This window comes from Eptesicus fuscus, chromosome 22 (genome assembly GCF_027574615.1).
Source record: "Eptesicus fuscus isolate TK198812 chromosome 22, DD_ASM_mEF_20220401, whole genome shotgun sequence".
Lineage (NCBI taxonomy): Eukaryota > Metazoa > Chordata > Mammalia > Chiroptera > Vespertilionidae > Eptesicus > Eptesicus fuscus.
The window spans coordinates 7674351-7700239 of record NC_072494.1 but is presented as its reverse complement, the minus strand read 5'-3'; the positions used below and the strand labels follow the sequence as shown (position 1 = coordinate 7700239).

The window sequence follows — 25889 nt, the reverse complement described above, 5'->3', positions numbered from 1 at the left end:
TGGCCTCACCCAGACCCAGGGGCGCATGGCCTCTCCCAGACCCAGGGTCGCGTGGCCTCACCAGGACCTAGGTGCGCGAGGCCTCACCCGGATCCAGGGACACATGGCCTCACCCGGACCCGAAACCCAGCCTCACCCGGATCCAGGGACACATGGCCTGACCCGGACCCGGGGGCGCGTATTATGTTCTTTATTGACCATAAGTCTTTAGTCAGACTTAGCAATTTTTCCCCATGGTTTTGTGCTTCTGAGGCTTTATTTGAGAAGTCTTTTCCTCATGCAAGAATCACAAAAATATTCCCTTACATTTTTTGTTAGCTTTATAGCTTGATATTTTATACTTCTGTTTTTATTCCAACAAGATTGTATTTTGTGTATGGATCAAGGTCTGACTTTTCTTTTTTCCATATAATGGCCAACCTGTCTCTGAATTTTTTTACATTTCTCAGTCCATTAACCAATTACTCCTGGTCTAAAGATAAACTCTGTTTTTTCAAACTTTATCTCAAAACTTTTTCAAAGCTAGTTACTCTCCCTTGTCCTTTCCTAACCTAAACTTCTTAAAAATAGAGTCTACACTCTCTATTAAGGAGAATCCAAATTTTTCCATCTGCATGTTCTTTTTTAAAAAATTCCTTTTTGGCTTTGAGAAACAAAGAATACTCTCTTTAAATATATATATATTAATGTATTTTTATTCATTTCAGAGAAGAAGGGAGAGGGAGAGAGAGATAGAAACATCAATGATGGGAGAGAATAATTGATTACCTACCTCCTGCATGCCCCCTACTGGGGATCAAGCCGGAAACCCGGGCATGTGCCCTGACTGGGAAATGATCCGTGACCTCCTGATTCATAGGTTGAGCTTAACCACTGAGCAACACTAGGCAGGCAGCCATCTGAATGTTCTTAACTCCTGTTTATTTCTCAATTTGCTATAATCTGGTTTTAGTACTCAAAAGTATATTTGGAATTGTTCTCAGTATCATTACACAATGTCTCCTAATTGCCAGATTTAATGGCCTATTTTCATCCTGTGTTTGCCTAAGTACTGCTTTATCTCTGTTCCATAAATATTGATAAGCTGTGTTTTTACTTTCATTCATATAAAAATATTTTCTAATTTCCCCTTTGATTTCTTCAATGACTCATGGTTATTTAAAACTGTGCTATTTTTCAAATATTTGGAGATTCTCCAGAGACATTTCTGTCATTGGCTTCTGATTTAATTCCATTGTAGTCAGAGGACATCCTTTGTATAATTTAGATCCTTAAAAATGTAATATTTAGGCCCTGGCCTGCTTGGCTCAGTGGATAGAGCGTCAGCCTGCGGACTGAGGGGTCCCGGGTTTGATTTCGGCCAAGGGTACATGCCTGGGTTGCGGGCTCTATCCCCAGTTGGGGGTGTGCAGGAGGCAGCCAGTCAATGATTGTCTCTCATCATTGATGTTTCTATCTCTCTCTCCTTCTCCCTTCCTCTCTGAAACCAATAAAGAAATATATTTTTAAAAATGTAATATTTAGAAATTTTAATGGTGAGTCTCACTGTGAGTGTTCTGTGTGCACTCAAAAATATTATGCATTTGGTTGGAATATTGTATAACAATTTACCCTATGATGTCTTTGTATGTAAAATGGATTTATTGTAGGCAGCATATATTTGGGTCTTACTTTTTTATACAATATGACAATCTCTGCCTTTAATTGGGTTATTTAGATCTTATGCATTTTAAGTCATTATTGAGATGGTTAGTTTTCAATCAACATTCTTGCTATTTTTCTACCCTCTGTTCTTTGCTCCCCTTTTCCTTCTTTTTCTTTGTTTTGGATTGAATATTATTCATGATTTCATTTTTATATCTTTTGATGCCTTATTGGACTTTTTTTTTAGTGGGAGGGTTTGCTTGCTTTAGGGATTGCAGTATACATATTTAACTTATTGTGGTCTATGTTCATACAATATACTGATCCATGTATAGTGTAAGAGTCTTACTATGGTATACTTCCATTTCTCAGCCTTTGTGTTATTGTTGTCAAACATCTTATTTCTTCATATGTTATAAATCCCACAGTATATTTGAATGCATTTTTAAAGAGATTTAAAGACAAAAAGAATAATCTTTTATACTTATCCAAATAGTTACATATTTTGTGCTCTTCATTTCTTTGTATAGATCCAGTTTTCTGGAATCATTATCCTTTTGGCTGAAGTATATCCTTTCACATTTCTTGTGCTGCAAGTCTGCTGGAGATGAGTTCCTTCAGCTAGTGCATGTTTGAGAAAAGTCTTTATTTTTGAAAGGTATTTTCACAAGGTATCAAATTCTAGGTTGACAGCTTTTTCCTTGGTACTCTAAGGTTATAGCTCAAATGTCTTCAAGGTTGTAATGTCACCAATGAGAAGTCTGCTGTTATTCTTATCCTTGTTCATCTGTACATAATATGGTCTTTTCCATCTGGCTGTTTTGAAGGCTTTCTCTTTATCACTGGCTTTAAATAATTTGTAATTTTCCTTGGTGTAGTTTCCTTCATGTTTCTCATGCTTAGGGTTCATTGACATTTTTGTATCTGTCAGTTTCTCATTTTCTTCAAATTAGGAAAAATTTGGCTATCAGTGATCAAAATTTGGCTAATAGTGACTGATTAAACTTACATTAGGTCATTTGATTTTGTCTCAAAGGCCACTGATACTCTGTTCATTGTTTAAAAAATCTTTTTTTTACATGCTATGTTGCACTATAGATAATTTTTATTGCTATTTTTTCAAGTTTAACAATTTCTCCCAGAGTGTGTAATCTGATATTAAAACCACTCAATGTGGTTTGTTTTTTTATTTATTTTTAACCTTTAGATAATGTGGTTTTCATCTCTAGAAGTTTGTTTTGGGTCTTTTCTATATTCTTCATGTCTCTAGTTAATTCAATATTTCCTCTATCTCCCTGAACATATGGAATACAACTATAATAGCTGTTTTAATAGAATTATCTACTAATTATACCATTGTGTCATTTTGGGTTAATTTTATATTAATTGATTATTTTCCTAATTATTTTCCAGGACTATATTTTTCTGTTTCTTTGCAATGCCTGGTAATTTTTGATTGTGTGCTAGATTTTCTGAATTTTATTCTTTTTTTTTTTTTTTTTTGTCTGATCAAGCCTCGAAATTTTATTCTTACAATTTTCTGAATTTTAATTTTTTGGGTACAGATGTTCTTGTTTTTCTATACAAATTCTTGAGCTTTGTTCTAGGATGCAGTTATTTGAAAAAGTTTGATCCTCTTGAGTCTTGCTTTATTAATTTATTTTTTGGGTGGGAGCAGGGAAGAATTTAGTCTAGAGCTAACTTTGGCCCATCATGGAGTCAAAACCCTCTGAGTACTCTACCCAATCTCCCATGAACTGTGCGAGTTGTCGTTCTGCCTAGTGAGAACAGGAGCTACTCCCCGTCCCAGGTGAGCTCTTAGTGTTATTCCCTCTACTCCTTTGAGGGGCCCTCTCATTGGGTCAGTTTCCGCACGTGCATATGGTGATTACCACGCAGTTGAAGACTCCAGAGGAAGCACCTGAAAATCCCTGGAGGTCTCATTATAGCTCTCTTGTCTCCAGGACTCTCCCCTCCCACCTCCCAGCTTCATCTCCTCAACTTAGGGCCGTGGTCGGCAAACTGCGGTTCAGGAGCCACATGCAGTTCTTTGGCCCCTTGAGTGTGGCTCTTCCACAAAATACCACGGGCCTGGGCGAGTCTATTTTGAAGAAGTGGCATTAGAAGAAGTTTAAGTTTAAAAAATTTGGCTCTCAGAAGAAATGTCAATCGTTGTACTGTTGATATTTGGCTCTATTGACTAATGAGTTTGCCAACCACTGCCCTGGGCAGACCACGCCCTTTCTGTTCCCAGCTGCTTCTCCAGGCCCACACGCCAACCCAGACTTCTCACCTGACAGCTCTGTGCATTGCATATGTTGTTGTTATTACCTGGAATGCCCTCTGCTCTTCTTCACCTGGGAGATCTACCCGCTTCAGGACCAGGACAAAGGTCACTTCCTCTGTGAGACCATTCCTGACTCCGCCATTCCTGATTGTAGTGCCGCAGCTTGTTCCTATTTTTATTACAGTCAGCACTGGACACATAACGCCATGTTTTGTGTTTGTCTCTCCCGCCCGCATCTAAAGCCCCGAAAGGGCTGTAACTTATTTATTTCTCTACCCCAGTGCCTAAGTCAGGAGTGGCACCTAGTAGGAGCTGTTGTATGGGTGTCTGAATGAATGGAATCTCTGTTTTCCTCCCAGAGGGTGCTGGCTCTTGATTCCTTAAGGTTCGTTTTGTTTTGTTTCCCAGCAAAGACAGTATAGGAGGAGCAAGACATCTTGGAAGCATAATTAAATGGGCAAATGAATGAACAAATAAATGCTGATAGGCTCCTCCTGACCCCTGTTTAACCAACAGTTATGACACCTACTATGTGTCTGTCATTGTTCCAGCAATTACATAATCGGAATTGCTATCACTTGCTGAGTGCTTACTTATGCCCTCACTAGTCTGAGGTCTATTTGCTCATTTGAGGCTCACAACAACCCTGTTACGTTGTTGCTGTGGGTTCCCTTTCACTGGTTTGGACCCCCATCCATGTGTGAGGCAGGGACTGTGGCTTTGCTCCATCCTTCGCCATTGGGGAAGTGGCAGAGCCTCGACATGGGGAAGGGACACATCTGTGCCCACACCAGCGTCTCTGAAGTGGGACGAGGTGTGGCTGTACCTCGGTGCAGAGAGAATTACAGGAACAGAAACACCAGGGGGCGCAAGCAACTCAGCTTTCGGAAGAAGGGAATACAGCTTCTCACTGAGGCAGCCCTCTCATCGCTGGGCCTTTCTTTCCCCAAAGGCAGCAAATCCTTCCACATCCTCCTGCTCCTGGGGCTGAAATGGAGGCTAGCAGAGGTTGACTTGCCCCAGGCCACAGAGAATGGCAAAGCTCCTGTCCTGACCTACTTTCTTGCTTGTCCCCCTTTTGTATCCCATGTCCCGGGTACAGAGAGTACCCATACCCCTGTCCGCGCAAGTCAGTACCCTTCCCTCGGTTTATTTAAATCGGTGTCTCTAGACCCACAGATCTCCCTGTCCTGCTGAACTTCTAGGCACTCGGGGGTCCCGTCACTCATTTGGGGCACCTGCTGCATCCTGCCCGGCACTGCCCTGAGATGTCACAGCTGCCAAACTTGTTCCCCCTAAAAGTTTGCCCGTAGCGCGAGCCAATAAAAATGCTGGCTAAATGATGGGCAGGCACATAAGTGGGAGTGTGGGGGGTCCTCAACATAGCTCAGGGGTCTGCAGAGCCAGCAGCGACCAACGCCGGCCGGAAACTACGTGAATGAGGATTTAATCGTTTCACAGTTCTATGCTGTTCCACCTTTTGTATGTTTGTGTCCAGCTGCGACTGCACACTCCAGAAGGTATGGATGAGGAATGAGGGTGTGTGTGTGGGGTGGGGGGGGGGGGGCCGGGGGAGAGAGGAGGCACAGGGCAGGGAGCAGAGCTTTCCCATGGAGAGAATAAGGCCTACACAGAAAATGAGAGGGAGAGAGATGCCAAGATCCGAGTTCGGGCCGGAGGAAAGTGAGCCCTGAATAGGAGCCTTGTGTGTGGCCCAGTGGTGTTGACTCACCAGGACTCAGGGGAGGGGACACTCACTGGGGATGAAGAAGGAGCCTGTGTGCTGTGGTCACCACCCCAAACCACCCTATCACGCCGAGGACACCCTGTCTGCTCTGAGGCCAAACAGTCCCGGAAGGCTTTGATTTGGGCTGGGGGGGCCGGGGAGGAGGGGCGTGGGAGGGTGGGTGTACAGAGAAGGGAGAAGGGCGAATGTTTGGAGAATGAAAGGCCCTTTGGGGAGAGCTGTGTTTGCGCCAGGACAGGGAGTGTCTCTCCCACGCAGGCAGGTGTGGCCGGTCAGACTCGGGATAGATGCTCATGGCTTGGTGACGCCCTGTTCACACCTGAGCAGCAAAGGCTGCCTCATGAGTAAGTGCTTCGCAGAGCCGCTGCGAGAAGAGGCACAGCCTGGGAGTAGACACTCCACATCCTCCCCTCCAGCCTCGCCTCAGCCGTCAAACCAGTTCAGAGGTATGAGGACAGGATTTTTGTGGCAACCAGTCCAGCACTCAGCCCTCGGCCAGGGGACAGAGGGCAGGGCTGGAATCTGGGGCAGCTCAGGTGAGCAAGACCGGTGCCCAGACATTGGAGAGAATCAGGTGAGAGGGAGGAGAGCCCGAGGGAGCAGCCAGGGCTGAGGTCGCCATTCCTGGTCCCCGGGCAGCGCAGGGAGGTGCAGGAGGCCGCAGCGGAAGCAAGGGAGTCAGACTGAGCTCTGCCGCGAGCCGGTCATGGCAGCTTGGCAGAGCCGCCTGGCCTTTCTGGGCTCATTCTCATCTGGACTGTGGGAGCTAGAATGAAGGGCCTCTAAACTTCCTTCTTGCTCCAACCATCCCCCTCCTTTCTCCCCACCGAACTGTGTCCCCAGTGTCCTGCTTCTGGTCAAAGTCTCAAAAGCTAGCTAGCTAACGAGTGGATTCTCACTTAGGTGTCTGGCTGACAAGGAGCTAACGTTCTAGACTCCCCAGATGTATTTTTCCGTAGTTTTGGCTACAGTATGGCCAGTGGGGGGAGTGGACTTGAAGGTCAGTTGGATGATTTGAATTCCAGCAGCGCCCCTGAGTCAGCCCTGCTCTGCTGAGGGACCCCGGGCCCTTTCCTGTGCCCTGGGGAAGCCTTCATTACCCGATGGGCCAAGTAGGAATACCTGCCTCTCTTAGGACTTGTAGTGACTAAGTGAAGGAACATCAATAAAATACCTGTTGAGAGTTTGGTACCAAATAACTTACCCAGAGTGTGCGCACCCTCCTTTAGACTTGATCATGACCAAAGGAACAGGGAGGAGTCGAGATGGAGACCGAGGCAGGAGGTTTACCAGGGACTAAGTACCCTGGGGATCCACATGGAGGGCAGGGGAGGCAAAGAGGGGAAGAGAACGTTGAGCTGTGGCTCAGCCAGTCCTACTGGGGGGTTTGAAGCTGGGAAGATCCTTCAGAGATCCTTAATTAGGGACAAGGGGCCAGGTCTTTATACTCCACACCAGCCAGTCTTTGGACATGAATTGCCCGTGGAAGGAGATGTGACCTTGGTCAGAATGGTTTTTCAGTTAAGGCAGTTCCCACGAGGGGCTTAGGCCGAGCGAAGTTCACGGTCAGTGTTCCCCACAGCTGTGGAAACGAGCCCTTCACTCCTCAAGGGGATCTGGTGTCTCCCACGCTGTTAGTGAGTAGGGCTCTTGTCAAATTAAGTAGGTGACTCCCCAGGGATAAGGCCAATCTTATTGGGGAACTTCCGGTAATTTCTCAGAACCAACCACTTCAGCCGTGTGGACAGAGCCGCACGGTACTCCGTGTCACCTCAGTTCCACCGTAGTGCTTTTGCCAGGGCACCTTCAATAACCCCACTGTGTTCTTCAGTCGTCTCAGTTAAGTTTCTCTGTTAATGCTTTGCTTCTCCCAACTAGATTGTTTAAAGGAAACTCTTTAAAACTTGTTTTCCGTAATAGCTACCTTGGTTTCTGTCTTAAATATTAAAGGAAAATCTGTTGCTTGAGGGGAATTCTTGGTTAGGTCTGATAATCCACTCCTGGGGGGGGGGGGGGGGAGTAGGGGGAGTAGGAGGCGAGTGTGGTGTCTTGCAGGGTTTAAACCTGCTCCAGTCCAAGAATCTGCCCAGACACTTATCTAGAGCCCAACTTTAGTCTACAGTCAGAACCCACCCCTTCCATCCCCCGCCCCCCTCTCCCCGCCGCCTTCCCCCTACCAGAGGGCCTGGGATCAGCAAAACACAGGTAGTGGAAAGAGCAGAGCCCTGGGGGTTAAGTCCAGGCCCTGTCCTAGTCCTCAATGACCTCACAGCACCCTTGTGAAGTTTAGTAAGGCAATGTGCGTGTGAAATCATCAGCACTGCCGGGAACCCAATTAGACACTCTTGACTCTGAAATGCCTTCTGGCAAACTAGACTCAGGAGCTTAAGACATCTCCTTAGGTCAAAGGCAAGAACCAGTTTTTGTGAGTGAACGTGAGGGCTAGGAGGCACTATTTCTCAGGAGATTACCCACATCACCTGGTCCCCAGGCCCATCCCCGGGAATCCGCATATTTAGCAGGCTCCCAGGTTATACTGAAGCACAAGAAAGTTTGAGAACCACTACCCTTTCTCCTCTGCTTTTACCAATGAATTGGCCATTGATATGCCAGCAGATGGCTGGATATAGGTTCTCAAATAGTTTTATAGCAATTACATCAAAATGACACCTGTGGAGCAACGCTCACTGCCTACCTCTGACTCATGGGTATGAATACACATCCAGTGTTTCAAAAGACATTTGAAATTTTGTTGCAAGTACTAAGCACCAGAATCACTCTTTATAAATCACACACACACAAATTGACCAGGCAGCATTGCTGACAGGCTGTTATGGGAAACCAGATATGCCCAGTGTTTGTTGAAATGATCATTAATTGGCTTAAATGCTGGAAACTTAAGATATGTAAACATCCACACTGTTTGAACATCTTTTGTACATCAAGGGACTTCCAAGTGCTTTTGTCTGGCTACAACTCGCATTTACTAACAAAGTAGCAGCAACAGCACCGGACTGGAGACACGGGGTGCATCAGTCCTGGGTAAAGTGAGCAGAGGCGGGACAAGATCAGTGTTTTGAAGTTAGGGCACGAATCATGGATGGCTGCAGGGTCTGGATCCATCAATCAAATTTGTACATATCCATTTTTTCTGGGGATAGAGTCTAGCTTTTCTTAGATTCTCAAAAGGTTCAGAGTCTCCAAATGGTTTAACAATGACAGATATTGGGAAGGCTCCCTCCAGCTCTACAGTTCTAGAGAAAACCAATGTCCCAGCTCCCTTTGGGGTCTAACTGGATGGGTCACTGACTTCATTTGGCTTTTTAAAGCCGTGAACCAATGCTCCCTCTACACCACTTGCTTCTTCCCGGAACAAAACAGGCCCTTGTTGGGCAACATTCTTCACTTTGTACAAACAAGACTACTTCCCCCAGACAGTATGATTTAACTTGTTTTAATGTAGTCTGCTATAAAAATGGATGAAGATTTCTGCACGGTGCATTTGCTTTACAAATGTTAGTGACTAGTTAATGCCTGTGTTATGGGTTGCACATCATTATAATCTGTTGACCAGTAACACAGCTTTTGCAACATGGGTTAAATACCAAAACTGTGAATCATGGAACTTTTACTTAGCACACACGATCTACGGCAAACTTAAATACTATTCTATAATACCTAACTGGATTATTGGATCCATTGCAGTATTGTGCTTTTTATCTCAGAAGATAGGCAACTAGCAAAAATACACATTTCTTTTTCATCTCCCCACCCCCATGTTACACTGTAAAAGAAATACATTATTCAGTGCACTTCCTAAGAAATAAACTCCCCCATAATCTCTCTCTATATATATCTATGCCAAAATAAAGGAAGAGCACAATGCAACATTTAAGATTACCATTTAAAGCAAGGGAGGTAATAATACTCTGGGACTACTGCCCCTCAATTTAAAAAGTTCAGCTATTTTATCATCAACACCATCATTTGGCTTCGCTGGGAATAAAGCTCAGTGCATGATTGCTTTGGGAAGTTTCAGATACTCCCTTCATCACTGGTAGACTCTCTGGGGCATTAATAGTTTTTAATTGTTAAGAATTGGCCTTCATGAAACCATAAGCTGTGGAGACACCGATGTGGTCCCCTGTGAGTTACACATCAATTTCCGTCACCTGCCCATCAACTCATACTGGATTAAGAGGAAACAGATTTAAATGACAGCAGGTCAGGGGCTGCTGGGTAGAGGTCGGCGAGAATGTATGTGAGGACACCATGTTCTGTGACGCCCATCCCTGTGGACACAAAATCCGGTAACCACGTCGGAGCTGGGTTGTGGGCAGTCTTGTTTGGAAGAGGGAGAGGGTCATTATACTCTATGGACTTTGTTTCCTGTACTAGCCTACAGGTTGGAAAGTCTGGAGGCTTTTGCCTCACACGCCTGCCATGATGGAACTAATTTAAAGGGATTGCAACTCGGAAGCTGTGGGCTAAATCCAGCTGCAGAAGTGTTTAACTAGCAGTGCTTAAACTGTTTTGGAATCGGTTCTTGGTATTTAAAAATGAGGATGTTTCTCATGGAAATTTGGATTTTATTAAATGTGAGGAGCTGGTAACCCTGGCCCAGCATTCTTGCACGGCAACAAGCTGCTGGACGGCAGGAGGGGACCTTTAGGTGGGGCTGGGCATCCAGTGTGCTGCGGCTCCTCCTGCTCCCGCGGCCTTCCACCACGGGGCCGAGTGACCACCTCGCTCATTTACACGGCCCGCTCCGTTTTGTGACACTAGGGTTAGTTTGGTGCTGCCTTTTAAAAAAAGACTTTTATTGATTTCAGAGGAAGGGAGGAGAGTTAGAAACATCAATGATGAGAGAGAATCATTGATGGGCTGCCTCCTACACGCCCCCGACTGGGCATTGAGCCCACAACCGGGCATGTGCCCTTGACTGGAATCAAACCTGGGACCCTTCAGTCTGCAGGCCGACACTCTGTCCACCAAGCCAAACCGGCTAGGGCTGGCTCTGCCTTTTTATGAATCTGAAGACCTGACTTCATGTGGAATTTCCCCACCTCCTTGTGGATACCATTGCTCCTTTGATTGACTGGGTTCCAGACCCATCTAGTTGCTTTGGTAGGTAATCTTAATGTGCATTTCTACTCATCCTTTATGCGATATTGCAAACTCCAAAGATATAATCACACTAATATTTATGTGTTAAACACGTAAAGGGATGTGTCTATACAGATAGGTGATACTTCCATTTAGGCAAAAGTTAATTTGGTTCCACAGACAGACACCAAGTGCTGGCAGCCTGGAGAGTAAGAGAACAACTTGGTAAAACCTATATAATTTTGATTTATATTACAAAGAGCGAATTTTAAATTATTGCTTTTTGATTACAGAATAAAAACCACATTCTGTGGCAAAACTTTTATACAGAATGAGTAACCAGTTCCTATTCAAGTAATAGCAATCGGAATCAGAAGTTCCTTACAAACAGTAGATGCCTGAAGACATTTTTTTGAATGGAGATGTGATTTCATTCTATTCAAGAATGTATGCAGGACACTGGGAGTGACTTAACCTTTCAAGAGTACAAGAAAATCAGCACCCCAACTACTTAATGCTCAGGAGGGCTTCTCAGGGGCTCTAAAAAGCTCCGGTTGGTGGTGAGTTCACACCCACCTGAGGATCCCCACTCTACTTACGCAGCTTGTAGTATCAAAAACAGTAAAAGAGGATTAAAAGCAGTGCTTGTTTTTAACATTCAGGATTCACAGAGGATCTAATTTTCTGCAATTAAACGAGCCGTTTCGTGTTTTTGCTGCAGAATCACATTCATATGGCAGTCTTATTTCAGGCACTTTTAAAACATGTTCATCTGGAATAAAAATCTGCATGAACCACTTCTGCATAATTCAAAATGAGTGAGAGTGATTCTAAGTCCTAAAATAGACAGCAAGTCACCACCTGCTACTCACTCAGCTCCCTCCATCACAACACCACGGTGACTGCTGCGCTTGGGATGTCTTTGAGGTGCCCTTCTAGCTTTATAGTACAAAGAGGTGAGTCATAAAAACCCAAACTACTCAAGTTTCTACTTTAAAAAAAAAATACAAAAAAGTGAAATACACTAAATGTATTATACAGATGGTTTCAGCTACTATCAAAATAAATAACATGATCTGACTCAACGGTCTGACTCCGAGCTCTTGGACAAGATCTGATGGAATGTCAACTGTGCAGACCCCTCAGGGACTAGCTGCTGGGAGGCAGAAGTATCTCAACGTCCTTGCCGTTGGCCATGGCAGCATTGGAAGAGCAGCTGCTCGCAAGGTCCTCGGCGGTGGCCCCAGAGGACACCTGGGAATGAGTTTTGGTCAGTGGAGCGGTAGCGGAGGGAGAAGGCGTGAGGCCAGGTTTTTTGGGTGGGATGGGTGGAGGGTTTCCTCTCTCAGCTCTGGGGATGGTGGGGGACTTGATCCCTGGAGACAGGGGACTCAGAGGACTGGACACTTTGCCTGGAGTAGGTGAGTGGCCGGTGTCACCCCTTGGGTTGGCAGCGCTGGCCAGGTTTCGGTAGTCTGTGCCGAAGGGAGAGCTGTTGGGCGAGACGGGCTTGATGGGCCCCTGTTGGCTGGTGAATCTGGAGAGCACCTGAGTGACCGTGTTTCGGGCCAGCTGCTTGGCAGCGGAGTTGTCTATGAGGGTGGGGGACAGGTCCCTGGACGGAGGGCTTTGCAGACCACTGGCTTGCTGGTCCTGATCTGCCTGGGACTGAAATTTGTGCCGAGCTGCATGGAACCGCTGGTTGATCCCTACTTGGTAGGATGACTGGTAGCCGGGGCTGCTGGCCGAGGACCCCAACAGGCGCTTGGTTAGCACTGGTGACGAGCAAGGTGAGGACGTGAGGGAGGAGGACGCAGTGCTGCTGGGGGACAGTGAGCTACTGCTGGACGGCAGCTGACTCGGCACTGGGCCCGGGCTCTCGATTCCCCCGGCACACCCACCATTCTCCACGGCTTTCTCGTGGGCCGAGCCCACAGACTTCTCTCGTGGAGGCGTCTGGTTTTCCACACTGCTGCCTGTCACGGACTCCTTGGTCGTTTGCATCTCTGGCTCAAAATGGCCATTGGCTTTGGCATAACAGTAACTGGGAGTGGTGGGACCGGGCAGCCCAGCGGTTGTCGTCTTGGCTACGCTGCTCCCATGGGTTCTTTCTGCCGGAAAACCATCCGTTTGGCAGAATACAGACACTAGCCTGGGGGGCTCGGTCACTGTGCCTCTAGTCGTGGTCACTGGTTTCTTTGATTGCTCATTAGAGCTACTATGCTGGTGAGAAGCTTCTAGATCCTTCACGACCTTCTTCAAACTCTCCATCTCTTCTTTCAGAGTTTTGGTCCGGTTCTCTTCTCGGTTCAGCTTTGCTCTCAGTTGTTCTCTTTCGATGTCGAACTCAGACAGCTGCTTCTCCACCCGGGCCTCCGTCTGCAGGCCCCGCCGCCGCTCGGCCGCCAGCGCTTCCTCCAGCGCGCCCACCCGGCCCTTCTCCTTCTCCAGCTGCAGGCTCAGCTCCCCGGCCCGCTGGCCCTCCTCGGCCGCCTTGCTGCTGGCCTTCTTGCACTCGAGCACCAGCATGGACGAGAGCTGCTTGTGGCGGGCGCGCTCCTCCTCCAGCTGGCCCGACAGCTTCTTCTGCTCTTTCTCAAACTTCTTCACTTGGGACTTTTCAAATTCCAACTAGGAAGAAAGACCACCACACATCTTGATTAGAGTAAAAACACAAAGAGATACACTGAACAGGTACAACTAGAGTGCCCTGGCTAGCTCTTCTTGCACACGGGATGACACGCATGTCAGATATTTCTTTTTTTTAATATATATTTTTTATTGATTTTAGAGAGGGAAAGGGAGAGATAGAAACACCAATGATGAGAATCACTGATTGGCTGCCTCCTGCATGCCCCACACTGGGGTTCAAGCCCACAACCCGGGCATGTGCCCTGATCAAGAATCAAACCATGACCTCCTGGTTCGTAGCTGATACTCAACCACTGAGCCATACCAGCCGGCTTAGGTCAGATATTGCTGAAGTGTCAGGACACCTAACAAAAAGACACACACAACTTAATCTCTTTGACGACTTAGGAGGCACCTCTAGTTCTTGTGAAGCCTCAGGGGTATTGGTGGGAATCAGCCACCATCGTGTTCCAGGTGTGTGGCGAGTTCAGAGGACCGAGAGCACATGGAGGAGGCTCTGTGATGAGAGCCGCTGGAGAAGAAACCTAAAGCTTCAGCAGTAACTCTTTCTGGGCTTAAACGCAGACACCAGTAGTTGCATTTAAATCATACTTTTTACACAAACGCAGTCTGTTTTAATCATTATCCCAACCCCACTTAAAGGGAAGAGTTAAGGAACCCTTTTAGTCAGTATTTGTCAAATGTTGAGACCCATTCATGGATGGGGAAACCAATTGAGTAAGTCATAACCAGAACTTTTAAAAGATAAAACAGAAGAGAAAATATGTATTTTAAGGATTATGTCTGATTTCATGATATTTTTGTTTCAGGCCTGTGTGTATATAACTGGGCTGTGATGTAAAATGTTTTGCCCTGGCCAGTTTTGCTCAATGGTTAGAGTGTCAACCCATGGATCAAAGGATCTCGGGTTTGATTCCCAGCCAAGGGCATGTACTTCGGTTGCAGGTTCGATCCCAGTTGGGGCCCATGCGGGAGGAAGTAGTCGATGTGTTTCTTTAACATCGATATTTCTCTCTCTCTTCCCCTTCTCCCTCCCTTCTACTCTCTCTCTAAAGACCAATGGGAAAAAAATATCCTCGGGTAACGATTAAAAAAACCCACACAAATAAAATGTGTTTCTATCAGGAGTCCTAAGTCAGAAAGTCAGTGTTTGACGTTAGTGTTCCCAAAGTGTATTCTAGGGAACAGTAGCCTCACAGGCAGTGATCTACATCAAGAGAAGATTTTATGAAAACACAGATGTGCTCGACGCAGAATACCCTGTCTTTTCCTTGCAGACCCACAGTGTGCATTTGCGTGCTAGAGGGTCTGAGAAACTGAAGTTAGAAACCTGCTTAGCTTTGTTTAGTCCAGTCATTCCCGGACTGGTTGGACTACAGGCCCTTTTTCTTGAGCAACACCAGTTTACACCTGACAGAAGAGTCTCTGAGAAAGGCTATTCCAGGCCGGTGCTGCGCGAAGCCCTCCCCCATTACCTGCTGGGTCAGCCTCTCTCTCTCCTTCTCCAGCATGTAGGTGACGTCATCTCCCTCTGCTGTGTCCTGGGCGTGCCTCTGCCTTTCCTCCTCAAGGTCTAGGATCACCTTTAAAGAATTAAAAAAAAATCATTCCAAATATCAAGGGATCACACGTATAATACAATGAATACTAAGTGCCTGTCTAACGAAGCACCTAAGACAGTTCCAGAGTCAGACAGTCCCAGCCAGGGCGACCGAGGAGCACACTGACGTCAGCAGACAAGGAATTTAAATAACACTTGGGGGAGAGAGAGGCTGCAGGAGTGGTGACTACTTGGGAATGGGGAGGAAGCTGCTTTGCCTAAGGAACCTGGAGGTGGCGGGGACTGCAGAGGAGAGGTATGATGGCGCACAGAAAACAAGGGGCCTGGCTCAGAGGCTGTATTTCCCAGAACAGTTCTTTGTGCCCTCAACTTTATTCTTAGACATAGAATGTTGGCAGCCAGGCATCTGCTGCCAGGCCTGAGCCAGGGTTTATCCTCTAAGACACAGAATGGACAGGCTCAGGGCTCGGGAAGAGCAGATGCGACAGAGAATGGGGTGAGGAAAGGGGGTTATGTTTGGGGAAGGTGGTAAGGGTGGAGAGAAAAGGGAGGTGGGGTGTAAGATAATGAAATCCACATCTATAATACAAGGAAGCAAGGAAGTGTCTAAACCTGATAAAGGAAAGAGCCGTATATTATTTAGAAATATGGAAGTTACCTACCGAAATAAGTGGTTATTAGAAAAAGTGGCAGTCTGAATGTTAAGGAGTAGGACTGGGAAGAGGTGGACTAGGGAATCTATAGTAATAAAAGCGTCATATGCTAATTAGACCAGATGTCCAGACGACCTTCTGGATGAAGTCAGGGCCGCGAAGGAAGCCTGGGTCCCGGGTGCCAGAGGGAAGCTGGTGCTGGCAGCCAGGGAAGGAAGGCCTACTCTTGCATGAATTTCGTGCATCGGGCCTCTAGTTTCATAATAAGCAGAGTAACCATGTAATTCAGTGCTCAAACAGTGCTTCTCAGAGTCAGAAGGGCATGCCAAGGTGACGGGCAGAAACTGGACTCTCTCAGGCAAACTGGGACTGTAAGCACCCTCATTATAAGCCTCTAGGTACTACTTGATGTCCAACAAAGTCAGTGTTCTACTCTGATAAAACACGTAAGGTAAGATTAGATAGGCAATTGGTTTACAATAGTTAACATTCAAAGACTCTTACGTTGAAATACATTCTTAAGGAATTTGGAATTATTTCTAACGTCTTCCTTTCCCCAATCACCCAGAGCCACAAGTCACCCCTACACTACGTACCCCTTCTGTGGGCTCAAAAGCCAGCCAGCCCTTCAGCGTCAGTTACTTCCTGTCTGAAGTGGGAAAAGGCCTGCCTCCCAAACAAGGATGCTTCGAGACTTTCTTAGAGGATTATGTACCCACTCCCCCCACACACACTTTAAAGCAGAGGCAGGGAACTGGTTTCTGCCAAGGCCATTTGGATATCTATAATAATAAAAGGGTAATATGCTAATTAGACCGACGTCCTTCCAGATGACCTTCTGGATGAAGCCAGGGCTGTGAGGGAAGCCCAGGTCCCGGAGGGAAGCCAGTGCCAGCAGCTGGGGGGAAGAAAGGCCTACTCTTGCATGAATTTTGTGCATCGGGCCTCTAGTTTATAATATTATTCGTTTAATATAATTCACTTAATATAAGTTTATGTTGCTATCAATAAAGCTCTTAGATTTATTGAATTTCGAGTCCTGCCTGTGGTTGCCTTGGCTGGGCCAGACCAAATGATTTCTTGGGCCTTATATGCAGGCGAATGTTCCCCACCCCTGCTTTAGAGCAACTAACTCAAACCCATCGACACCTTTTAAGTTGGTAAGTTGGGGCATAAATGTCTTCAGGTTATTTCCGTAGACCAGAGGTTAAACTTTTCTGGATCTTGTATAACTCTGAGAATTCAATGAAAGATATGGGGAAATTTTCATTTTCTGTAAGAATGCATAAGCTTTTGGCATTCTGTGTATTTTTAGGGGGACCATGAACATCTGAGGCCCATCCATCATTGAGAACCCCCACTCTGACCTTTCATGTGGACTCTGTGAAGGGACAGAAAATCCATGGGCGAGACCCGAGTCTAAGCAATTTGTCACGTGTTTTAAGCAGATGGCTCCTGAATGCAGGTAACCATAAAAGTAAACTAAGGTCCATCAAGCTGCAGCTGCTAATCCAGTTTTTCAGAATAAGTTGCTTCCTACTAATTGCGCTGATGTCCTCCCTTGTGGGCATAAATCTAAACCAATGGTTTAAAAAAAAAAAAAAAAGCAGATTCTAGCCAAGCATGTTTTACAGGCCAGATCTGAGCAGTAAATGACAAGAATGGGAATAAATCATAAGCACTAGAATTCCAATGAGATGAGGAAAGCACAGGTTTGCCTTCCGAACTAGGGCTATAAGGCCTACACACACACACACACACACACACACACACACACACACACACACACACACACTCTTTCCTACTAGGATAGAACAGTTTTAAGGTAAACAACCCTAGGTACTGTTTATGGTTTCATGAGAAATGAAATGCAATGAAACTCAACACTAGAAATAAATGAAAATAATTTAATGGCTTATAGTAAGGTAAATTCTCTCTTGATTGCTCATTCCCCAAATACCTGTTAATCTTTCTATTTATCACATAAGTAAGCAAACAGAATGCTCCGTTCAGCTACAAGCTTGGTTACACCCCAGTTTGTTGCCAGAGTTTGAATGGTCGAGAGCTGAAAAAACATACCAAGTGTTTGGAGTGCCCTAGCAAGAAGGAATGCTGTCTTGGATGTGTCTGGCACACTCCCTAAACTTAGCATGTGCAACAGCCCGGTTTTCTTTCCTACCTCCTAGCTCCACGGTGAGCCAAGGGGCTTTTTGAGACCTGGGGAGCCTCCGATTGAATTACTGTGAGAACTGGCAGCTGACAAGCAGTATCAGGCATTATTTATAGTCTCCCTAAGAGCTTACGCAGCCCACGCCACCCGGGCGAGCCCACCTTGCGGTGCCTGCTCTCGGCAGCAGCCAGCTGGGACAGCATCCGTTCCTGCATGTTCTTACACTGCTTCATCACCACCTTGAGAATCGACAGTGGGTTTGTGCAGACCGGCTGCTTTTCGCCATCATTTTTCTCCTTCAGTGTTTCAAAGTCTCTCTGTAGAGCCATTAAAGGATCGCTGATGTTATATTTTCCATAGCGTTCTTCAATGAAAGTATCTCTGTGTTGCGCCTGGGAAGAGAAAAAATTGCATTTTGCTTTTTAAAATTACTGAGGAAAGGGATTTGCTAGTAGTTATACATTAAAGGTGATGGGTTAGTATGAATAGAACCTGTTGGCTACAGACCCGATGGAGCCAGCTAGATGTAGAAATGACATCAGAATGGGGGCACAGTATGATATTAACGAGAATACTTATACAGAGCTAACTACGTATTAGACGTGTTCTAAGCATTTATATTAACATTAACTTATTTAAATTTTACAACCCTCTTAGGTAGTGACATCATCTCCATTTTGCAGCTGAGAAAACTATTAGGAGAGGTCAGGTAACCTGTTCCAGGTTACTCATCTAGCAAGTGGTCAGACTGGGATTTAAACCCACGCACCTGGCTCTAAGGTTTGTGTCCTTAACCACCACACTCACGGCTTCTGCTGGTGAGGCGTATATTACCCACAGGGGTATCTGATCTTTTCTTTCTGAGTTATAGCTCTTGCATTTCTAAAATATGCTAAGCATGAAATGTGGTGAGCTTACATATTTGGAGCCCTATCAAGGTGGCTGTAGATAAGTAAAGCATGCTAAAAATGCTTCTGAATTATAATCTAGGACTAGCTGTGATTTTTACAAACAGAACTTCACTCAGTTGGTGGGTCGAGAGGGCAGAGGCGATTAGAACCAGGGGTGCAGACAAATCCCTTCTACCTGCTGCCAAGTTCCACCCCCTATTCTAGTCTCTTTTCAGCTGCTACTTCTATTCCCCTCTGCCCACTTCGGGGTGGTGAGCTTTGAGGATGAGAGAAGCCAGCAGGGAATGCAGGCTGGTACCCATCGGGTCTAAGGACCAGGAAGGGAGGGGAAAGATATTCTCAGGCTTCCGCTTCTCTCCTCTCTGCTAGGAAGGATGGAAGTCCTACTGCGTAGGAGCAGCATATAGTATGTGCCGGCAGACAGAGTGACATTAGCAACTACTTTACTCCACACATTAAATTTTCCCGAGACATTTTACAAAAAGTGTTAATATAGCACCGAGAAAACTTTCTCAAAAACCACAGCAAAGTACCATGTAATTTAAACTTTCAAATGAAATCTAGTTAAGAAAATTACTGTCATGTATCAATTCAAAAAATTACTTCATCAGGGGCTATATTTTCTTATAACCACCATCCACAAATAGGAACCCATTTGAAAGGGGAATTCACAATTCAATGGCTATGCTTAAAACAAACAAACAAAAAACAAACCCTAAATAAGTAAAGCATGGGTTTCTTTAACACAGAAGTATGTTTCAGTGCTGAAAAGCTGGTGCTTCCTTTTTCCTTAAACTGTCCAAGTCCAAGACCCAGGAATCACAGCCTCTGCCTCTCGTTGGTGTTGGTATGAGTTGGCAGGTGCTCAGTGCAGAGTGAGAAGTTCTGGGTTTTACTTCTGTCTTGCCAAAAGATGACATTATTGGGGTCTCTGGATAATATGTGTATCCTGGGAATAGGAAAAGGGAACTCCATTTGTTCCTTTAAGTTACTGATAGCATCTTCCTTACCCTGCTCTGTGTGTGTGTGTGTGTGTGTGTGTGTGTGTGTGTGATGCGCATGTGAATTAAACAGGGGAGGGGAGGGACCTGGAAGACAGAGTCCAAGATTTTTTTCCAGTTCCAAATAACAAAGGAAATTTTCAGTAAAATTTCAAAATAAGCTCTAGTCCACTCAATGCAGAAAGACAAGACCAATTCCTGAATTGCCTATTTACATTTTATTATTATATTTCAAAATCATGGTGAGAGTAAAACAAAAAAGCTAATTTTCAGTTACATTTTATTTTAAAAAAATTAAGGACACACATTTTTAAAAAATGTTTTATTTTTAAATTGATTTTAGGGAGAGAGGAAGGAAAGAGAGAGAGAGAGAGAGAGAGAGAGAGAGAGAGAGAGAGAGAGAGAGAGAGAGAGATCAATCGGTTGCTTCTTGCACTCGCCCTGTCGGGGGCTCGAACCCACAGCCTGGGTACTAGTATGTGCCCTGCGACCTTTCAGTGTAGGGGACGACACTCCAACCAACTGAGCCACATTGGCCAGGGCTTCAGTCAAACAACATGGGACTCATCAGTGTTTTCCTTTCAACAAGAACACTTGTTTCTTTATTTTCAACTATAAAAAGATTGATAACCCAGGATTCAAGGAAAGTATCGATTTACAGTTATTCATGTCCTAAGGCAAATCCATGGTTAGAAAAATACTTGGACAAAGGAAGTAAGAGGAGAAAAAACTCGTTAAGAGGTTGAAATTCCACTTTTCTATTACCCTTTTTTATTCATTTTTATCCACCATTTCTGTGATTAGCGATGGCAAAGGAATCAAAGGAATGATTACTGGTACCGACATTGGTTTCATAGGGCAACCCCCTCCCCCAAAGAAACCCTATAAACCTGCGTGTTTTGTGACCTTTTCCTTGTCAGAACACCACGGAGAAGAGGGATGAGAGCAGGAGCTGGGGGACAGCTCATGACCTTGACATTAGATCTGCTGAGAAGCCGTCTCTCAGGTTTGAGTATGTAGTTAACTAATCCTTAAAAATATGACTTTTTAAAACCCGCACTGTTATTATCCTGTATAATTAATAAGCACCACCGAGCTAGGAGTGAAGGACAGGGAGCTTGTCTGGTGAGCCTCAGACTTCTGAGAACAGTTGTTAAGCTGTCTGTTTTCTCTTGAAGTTTCACAGTAATTCCATAATCACTTGCATAGTAATTACAAGTTGTACAAAATTGGTGGCTTTGCACATAAATGAAAAGAATCTGCGGAATAATTTTAAAAAGGCTCCTTGTCACAAAACAGTTCATTTAAATACATTCTCATATGGGAACAGTGAATTTTGAGGTCTATATTTATTATACCAAACATTGGATTGGAAAATGGGAGACAGAATATAGTATTTTTCAATCAATTTAATACCTCAATCAGGCAAATTGTATGGATGACAGGTTTACTAGTAATAGCACAACTAACAACAACGACAATAATAAAAAATAGATGTTAAGATTTGAAGAATGAAAGAAGAGCTTTAGTGGAGGTGTGTATTGGTCATCTATTCCTGCATAACAAATTACCCCAAAAACTTAGCAGCTTGAACAGTAAACATTGCTTTTATTTCATAGTTTCTGGAGGTCAGGAACCTGGGAGGGACTGGGCTGGGTGGTTCTGGCTGTGTCTCAGAAGGCTGCAGTCAAGCTGTTGGCCAGCACTACATCATCAGAAGGTGGACTGGGGCTGGCGGGTCCATTTCCAAGCTTACTCACATGGCTGTAGGCACAGACCTTGGTTCCTCGCATGTGCTGCTTCTCACAGCAAGTGAGGCGAGAGACAGAGACAGACAGACAGACACACCAAGATGGAAGTCCCAGGGTCATTTAGAACAAACTTAAAGTGACATCCCATCACTTCTGATATATTCATTGGTCACACAGACCGACCCTGGTAAATGTGAGAGGACCCATATATAAAGGTGGGACTATTAGGAGGTGGGGTCACTGGGGGCCAACTTGGAGGCTGGCTGCCACAAGGTGAGTGACTCAATATGCTCCTATCTATCTATCTATCTATCTATCTATCTATCTATCTATCTATCATCTAAATATATTTTTATTGATTTCAGAGAGGAAGGGAGAGGGAGAGATGGAAACATCAATGATGAGAGAGAATCATTGATTGGCTGCCTCCTGCATGCCTCACACTGGGGATAGAGCCCACAACCTGGGCATGTGCCCCAACAGGGAATCGAACCATGACCTCCACTGACCCACATTGCCTGGGCCATGCTACCACTATATCTCAGGTGAAAATTTAGGAAAAACTGTCAAGGTTGAGGTTTAATACTTTAATGATATTTCAGCTATATTATAAGAAATACTAGTAGCCCTGCGCACGAATCTGTGCACCAGTAGCTCTCTGCTGCCTTCCTGTAGCTCTCAGCCCGCTGCCCCACCCTCCTGTAGCTCCCCCTGCCCCCCTCCTCCCCCACTCATAGCTTGCTGCCCTGCCCCCTCCTGTAGCTCTCTGCCCCACCCTCCTGCAGATCCGTGATCTGGTCGTTACCCGGTCAGTCCTTACACCTCACGGGGTAACGATAATTAGCATATTCCTCTCTTATTATATAGGATATAAATGATCTTGATTTGCCTTTTGGGGGGAGGAATTCAGTAATACAGCTGAAACCAATCAATTTCTTGTAATTTCATTTCAACAATAACATATACTTTAATTGCACAGAAATTCCTACATTGTCAGAAAACATAATGCTCTTTAATTTCAGACAACAGGAAAATAATCGGCTGGATAGACAGATTCAATTATACAGGATATTACTACAGCAGACAAAGCATACTGGTCATCCAGTACTCATTTATTTTTACTATCTCAGGCTGAATGAAACACCACTACTGAGAGCTTAACATAAGCCTCACAATACCCTGGGCGTCTGCCATGCTTGCTCTCCAAAACTTTTAGCTTTCTGTGACCAACTTCAAAAGGACACATGAAGCAGTCACCTCCTTTCTCCTTCCCAATATTATCTATACTCTTATAGGAAATTAACCTCTTAATTTTTAAAAAAGTAAGAATTTTAAAGAATTATTTATTGATTGAGAGAGAGAGAGAGGGAGTTGTTGTTCCACTTATTTATGCATTCATTGGTTGATTCTTGCATGTGCCTTGATCGGGGATCGAATCCGCAACCTTGAAGTATTGGGATGACACTGTAACCAACTGGGTCAATGTGGTCAATTAGTGTTTTTCTCTTGCATTGATTAAACATTTCCCGTTAGTCTTTTTTCCTTCCTGCCTAAATTATAAGCAATTTAAAAGCACTTGCCACACCTCTTTCTTCCTCCTGTATCCTGTATTATGCCAGAGGCAGTTGAAATTTACTTTTCGGTCTCTTTCCTGATGTCTCAGCCTCTCCTTACTCTCATCTTTTTTGTGAGGTCAATATTTTATTATGCTATTAGTAAAACCGATGGTTTACTTGTATAATCATTTAAGGTAACAATAATTCATACATTCAGCAAACTGACTCTGGATAGAATGAGCTTCAAAGATTACTTCTGGAGTCAGTTGGCATCCACATATTTATAAAAGCAATTATTTACATAAGGACAGATGATCATTTATTAGTATTTGACTCAAGTGCACTAAATTCTTTGGAAGTTTAGTACAAATAGCTCCAAGGGTGGTACTTCTAGCTGGTGAACTGCTTGTTGATAGAAAAAGAACATGGGTAAATAGCATAATGTAGCTGCTTCAACATTCAAATTCCAGAGTCCTATGAAAACTTCTGGTAAAATGGAAATAAATGTGTTAAGGTTTTGGGGGGCTATTCCTATGTATGTGGTTGAAACAAATTATATATACTTTCTGGACTGAGTCTATAATTTCTCCAGGCGAGGAAAAATGTGTAAAGGGATTCAACTAGTCCTGAATAAATTAGTGCTCTGAACATAAATCAAGGATTTTAAGTATAATTTTAGATCCTAATCTCTTTTATTCAGGAGATCATATATCTCTTAAAGTGAGAGTTGACACCTGCCTTGTAACATACACATAAAACAGGGATAGATCACGACCTAAGGATAAGATAGGAATGGCCAAAAAGCACATGGAGAAGTGCTCACCTCACTGGTGATAGGGAGGTATACATTAAAACAAGAATAAGACACTAGAAAAGCTGAAACCTAAAGGTTGACAACATCAACTGTTGGAAAGCATATGGAACAACTAGAACATTCACACAGTGCTGGTGGGAGAATAAATGGTGTAACTACGTTGGAAATTAATCTGGAAGTTTCTCATAAAGTTAGAAAAATGCCTCTCTGAAATTCCACCTCCAAGTATTTATCCCAAAGAAATGAAAACGTATACTCACACAAAAACTTTTACACAATTATCCATAGCAGCTTTACTCATACTAGCTCCAGTGGAAACAATGAAATATCAATCAACAGAACAAATGTGATGCATTCATACAATAGAATACTATCCAGCAATGAAAAGGAATGAGTTACTGATGAACTTGAAAACAATAATGATGAACCTTAAAATTATTATACTGAACAAGACAAAACCAAAAAGCCAGATATAAAAGAATACATCCTGTGTGATTGTGTCCTAACAGGCAAAACTAATCAATGGCGAAAAAATCCGAATAGTGGTTGCCTCTGGGGAGAGGGAGACAACTGAGTAGGAAGGGGCACAAGATTACTTTTTGGTATGATGAGAATGTTTCTGTCTTTATAGGAGAGTAGGTGAAATGGATGTATGCATTTGTCAAAGTTTATTAAACTGACCACTTAAGATCTGTACATTATACCAGCGGTCGCCAATCTTTCGGACCTCATGGACCACCAGTGGTCTGCGGACCACCGGTTGGTGACTGCTGCATTACACTGTATCTAAATTATATCTCTAGTTAAAAAATATAAAAATATATAGTGAGCACTAGTGGGAAAATTAAGTTATATGTACTACAAGCTTTATATCTATGTATATATATTCCAGAAACATGGGAAGTTCAAACCAAAGTTATTTTAGTCATGATAAGAACAGCAGAAACAACACAGGAGGCATTGACAGTGGAGTGCGCATTGCCTGTCAAGCAGAGTACCCAATTTTTACGCATCTAATCTAACCTAACCTACAGTATTTCCTGGAGGTAGGCATCACTCTATCTGCATGTCATAGAAGAAACTGAACATTAACTTGTGGCTTTCCCAAGGTTACAAAGCCAGTTAGTTAAGTGGAGAACAGTAAATGGTATACTAGGATAGTAAGTACTGAATATGTTAGCTGAATGAGTAATACATAGATAGGTACTCCCCAGGACTCTGTAGGAATGAACTTCAATTTAGTTTGTCTCAATCAGTAGGTTAAAAATGAAATAGAAAACATCGCAGAGCACTGAAAAAAGCCCGTTCGAGAAAGACTTCTTTTGGCACAAGAATACAGGGGCGTGTGTGTGTGTGTGTGTGTGTGTGTGTGTGTGTACGTTGGTGTGTCCCTTGGGTTACAATATAAAGTCTATTTTTCACGGTGTCCCTGTCAAATAAATTAGAATAGAATGAAGAACCCACAAGTCTGACTCCTGAATCTATGAGTTTAAACAGTTTAAGCTATAATAAATATGTAAAAACGAAAAGTAACAAGGAATCAGTATAATTATTTTAAACTAACTAATGTGATAAAAGTCTACCAACCAGAAGTTCAGCCTAATATCAAGTATACAAACACAACAAACAAACAAAAATCTCTCTGTGTTATTAGGGCTAGATAAGCACTGCTGACGTCTGGGAGAACTTTCTGGACTATGGGTGCTTCACAGGGCACATGCTTTGGATGCTTTCATTGAACACTTACTTTGCTGGGGACCAAATATGCTAAATGATGTAGGCGATGATCTGGGGACACAGATTTGACTAAAGTAAGATTTCATCCTCTGCTTTTAAGGAGCTGACAATTTGCCAGACAAGTTTAAGACCTAACAGCAGAAATAAACAAGTTGCCTTTGCTTGTTAAATGTTTTCTAAACAATATCATTAATGTTTAAAGGAACACCAAGTACAGTTTGTTTGGTCAGAACTTTCTAAGACTCAGACCTTACACTTAGAAGGAAAAGGAAGGAAAAGGCCAACCCTGGAAGTGGGCG

The 25889-nt window shown here is 44.1% G+C and overlaps 2 protein-coding genes across 3 annotated transcripts in view; one reads left to right on the top strand and one right to left on the bottom strand.

Moving 5' to 3' along the window:
- The window catches only part of ST7L (suppression of tumorigenicity 7 like), a 140850-nt gene that overhangs the window by 94969 nt on the left and 19992 nt on the right, over nt 1-25889 (top strand). The window contains exon 15 of one of the 2 annotated variants that reach the window (XM_054711425.1): nt 20653-20738. In XM_054711425.1, coding sequence (XP_054567400.1) covers nt 20653-20738 — 86 coding nt within the window. Of the gene's footprint in view, nt 1-16965; nt 17116-20652; nt 20739-25889 lie in introns of those variants that run through there. The other variant, XM_054711426.1, reaches the window with a different exon arrangement.
- The window catches only part of CTTNBP2NL (CTTNBP2 N-terminal like), a 43155-nt gene continuing 26382 nt past the window's right edge, over nt 9117-25889 (bottom strand). Inside the window, exons 4-6 of the mRNA XM_008147165.3 lie at nt 17982-18212; nt 14912-15019; nt 9117-13415 (exon numbers count right to left, since the gene is read on the bottom strand). Coding sequence (XP_008145387.2) covers nt 11934-13415; nt 14912-15019; nt 17982-18212 — 1821 coding nt within the window. The 3' untranslated portion in view covers nt 9117-11933. The remainder of the gene's footprint in view (nt 13416-14911; nt 15020-17981; nt 18213-25889) is intronic.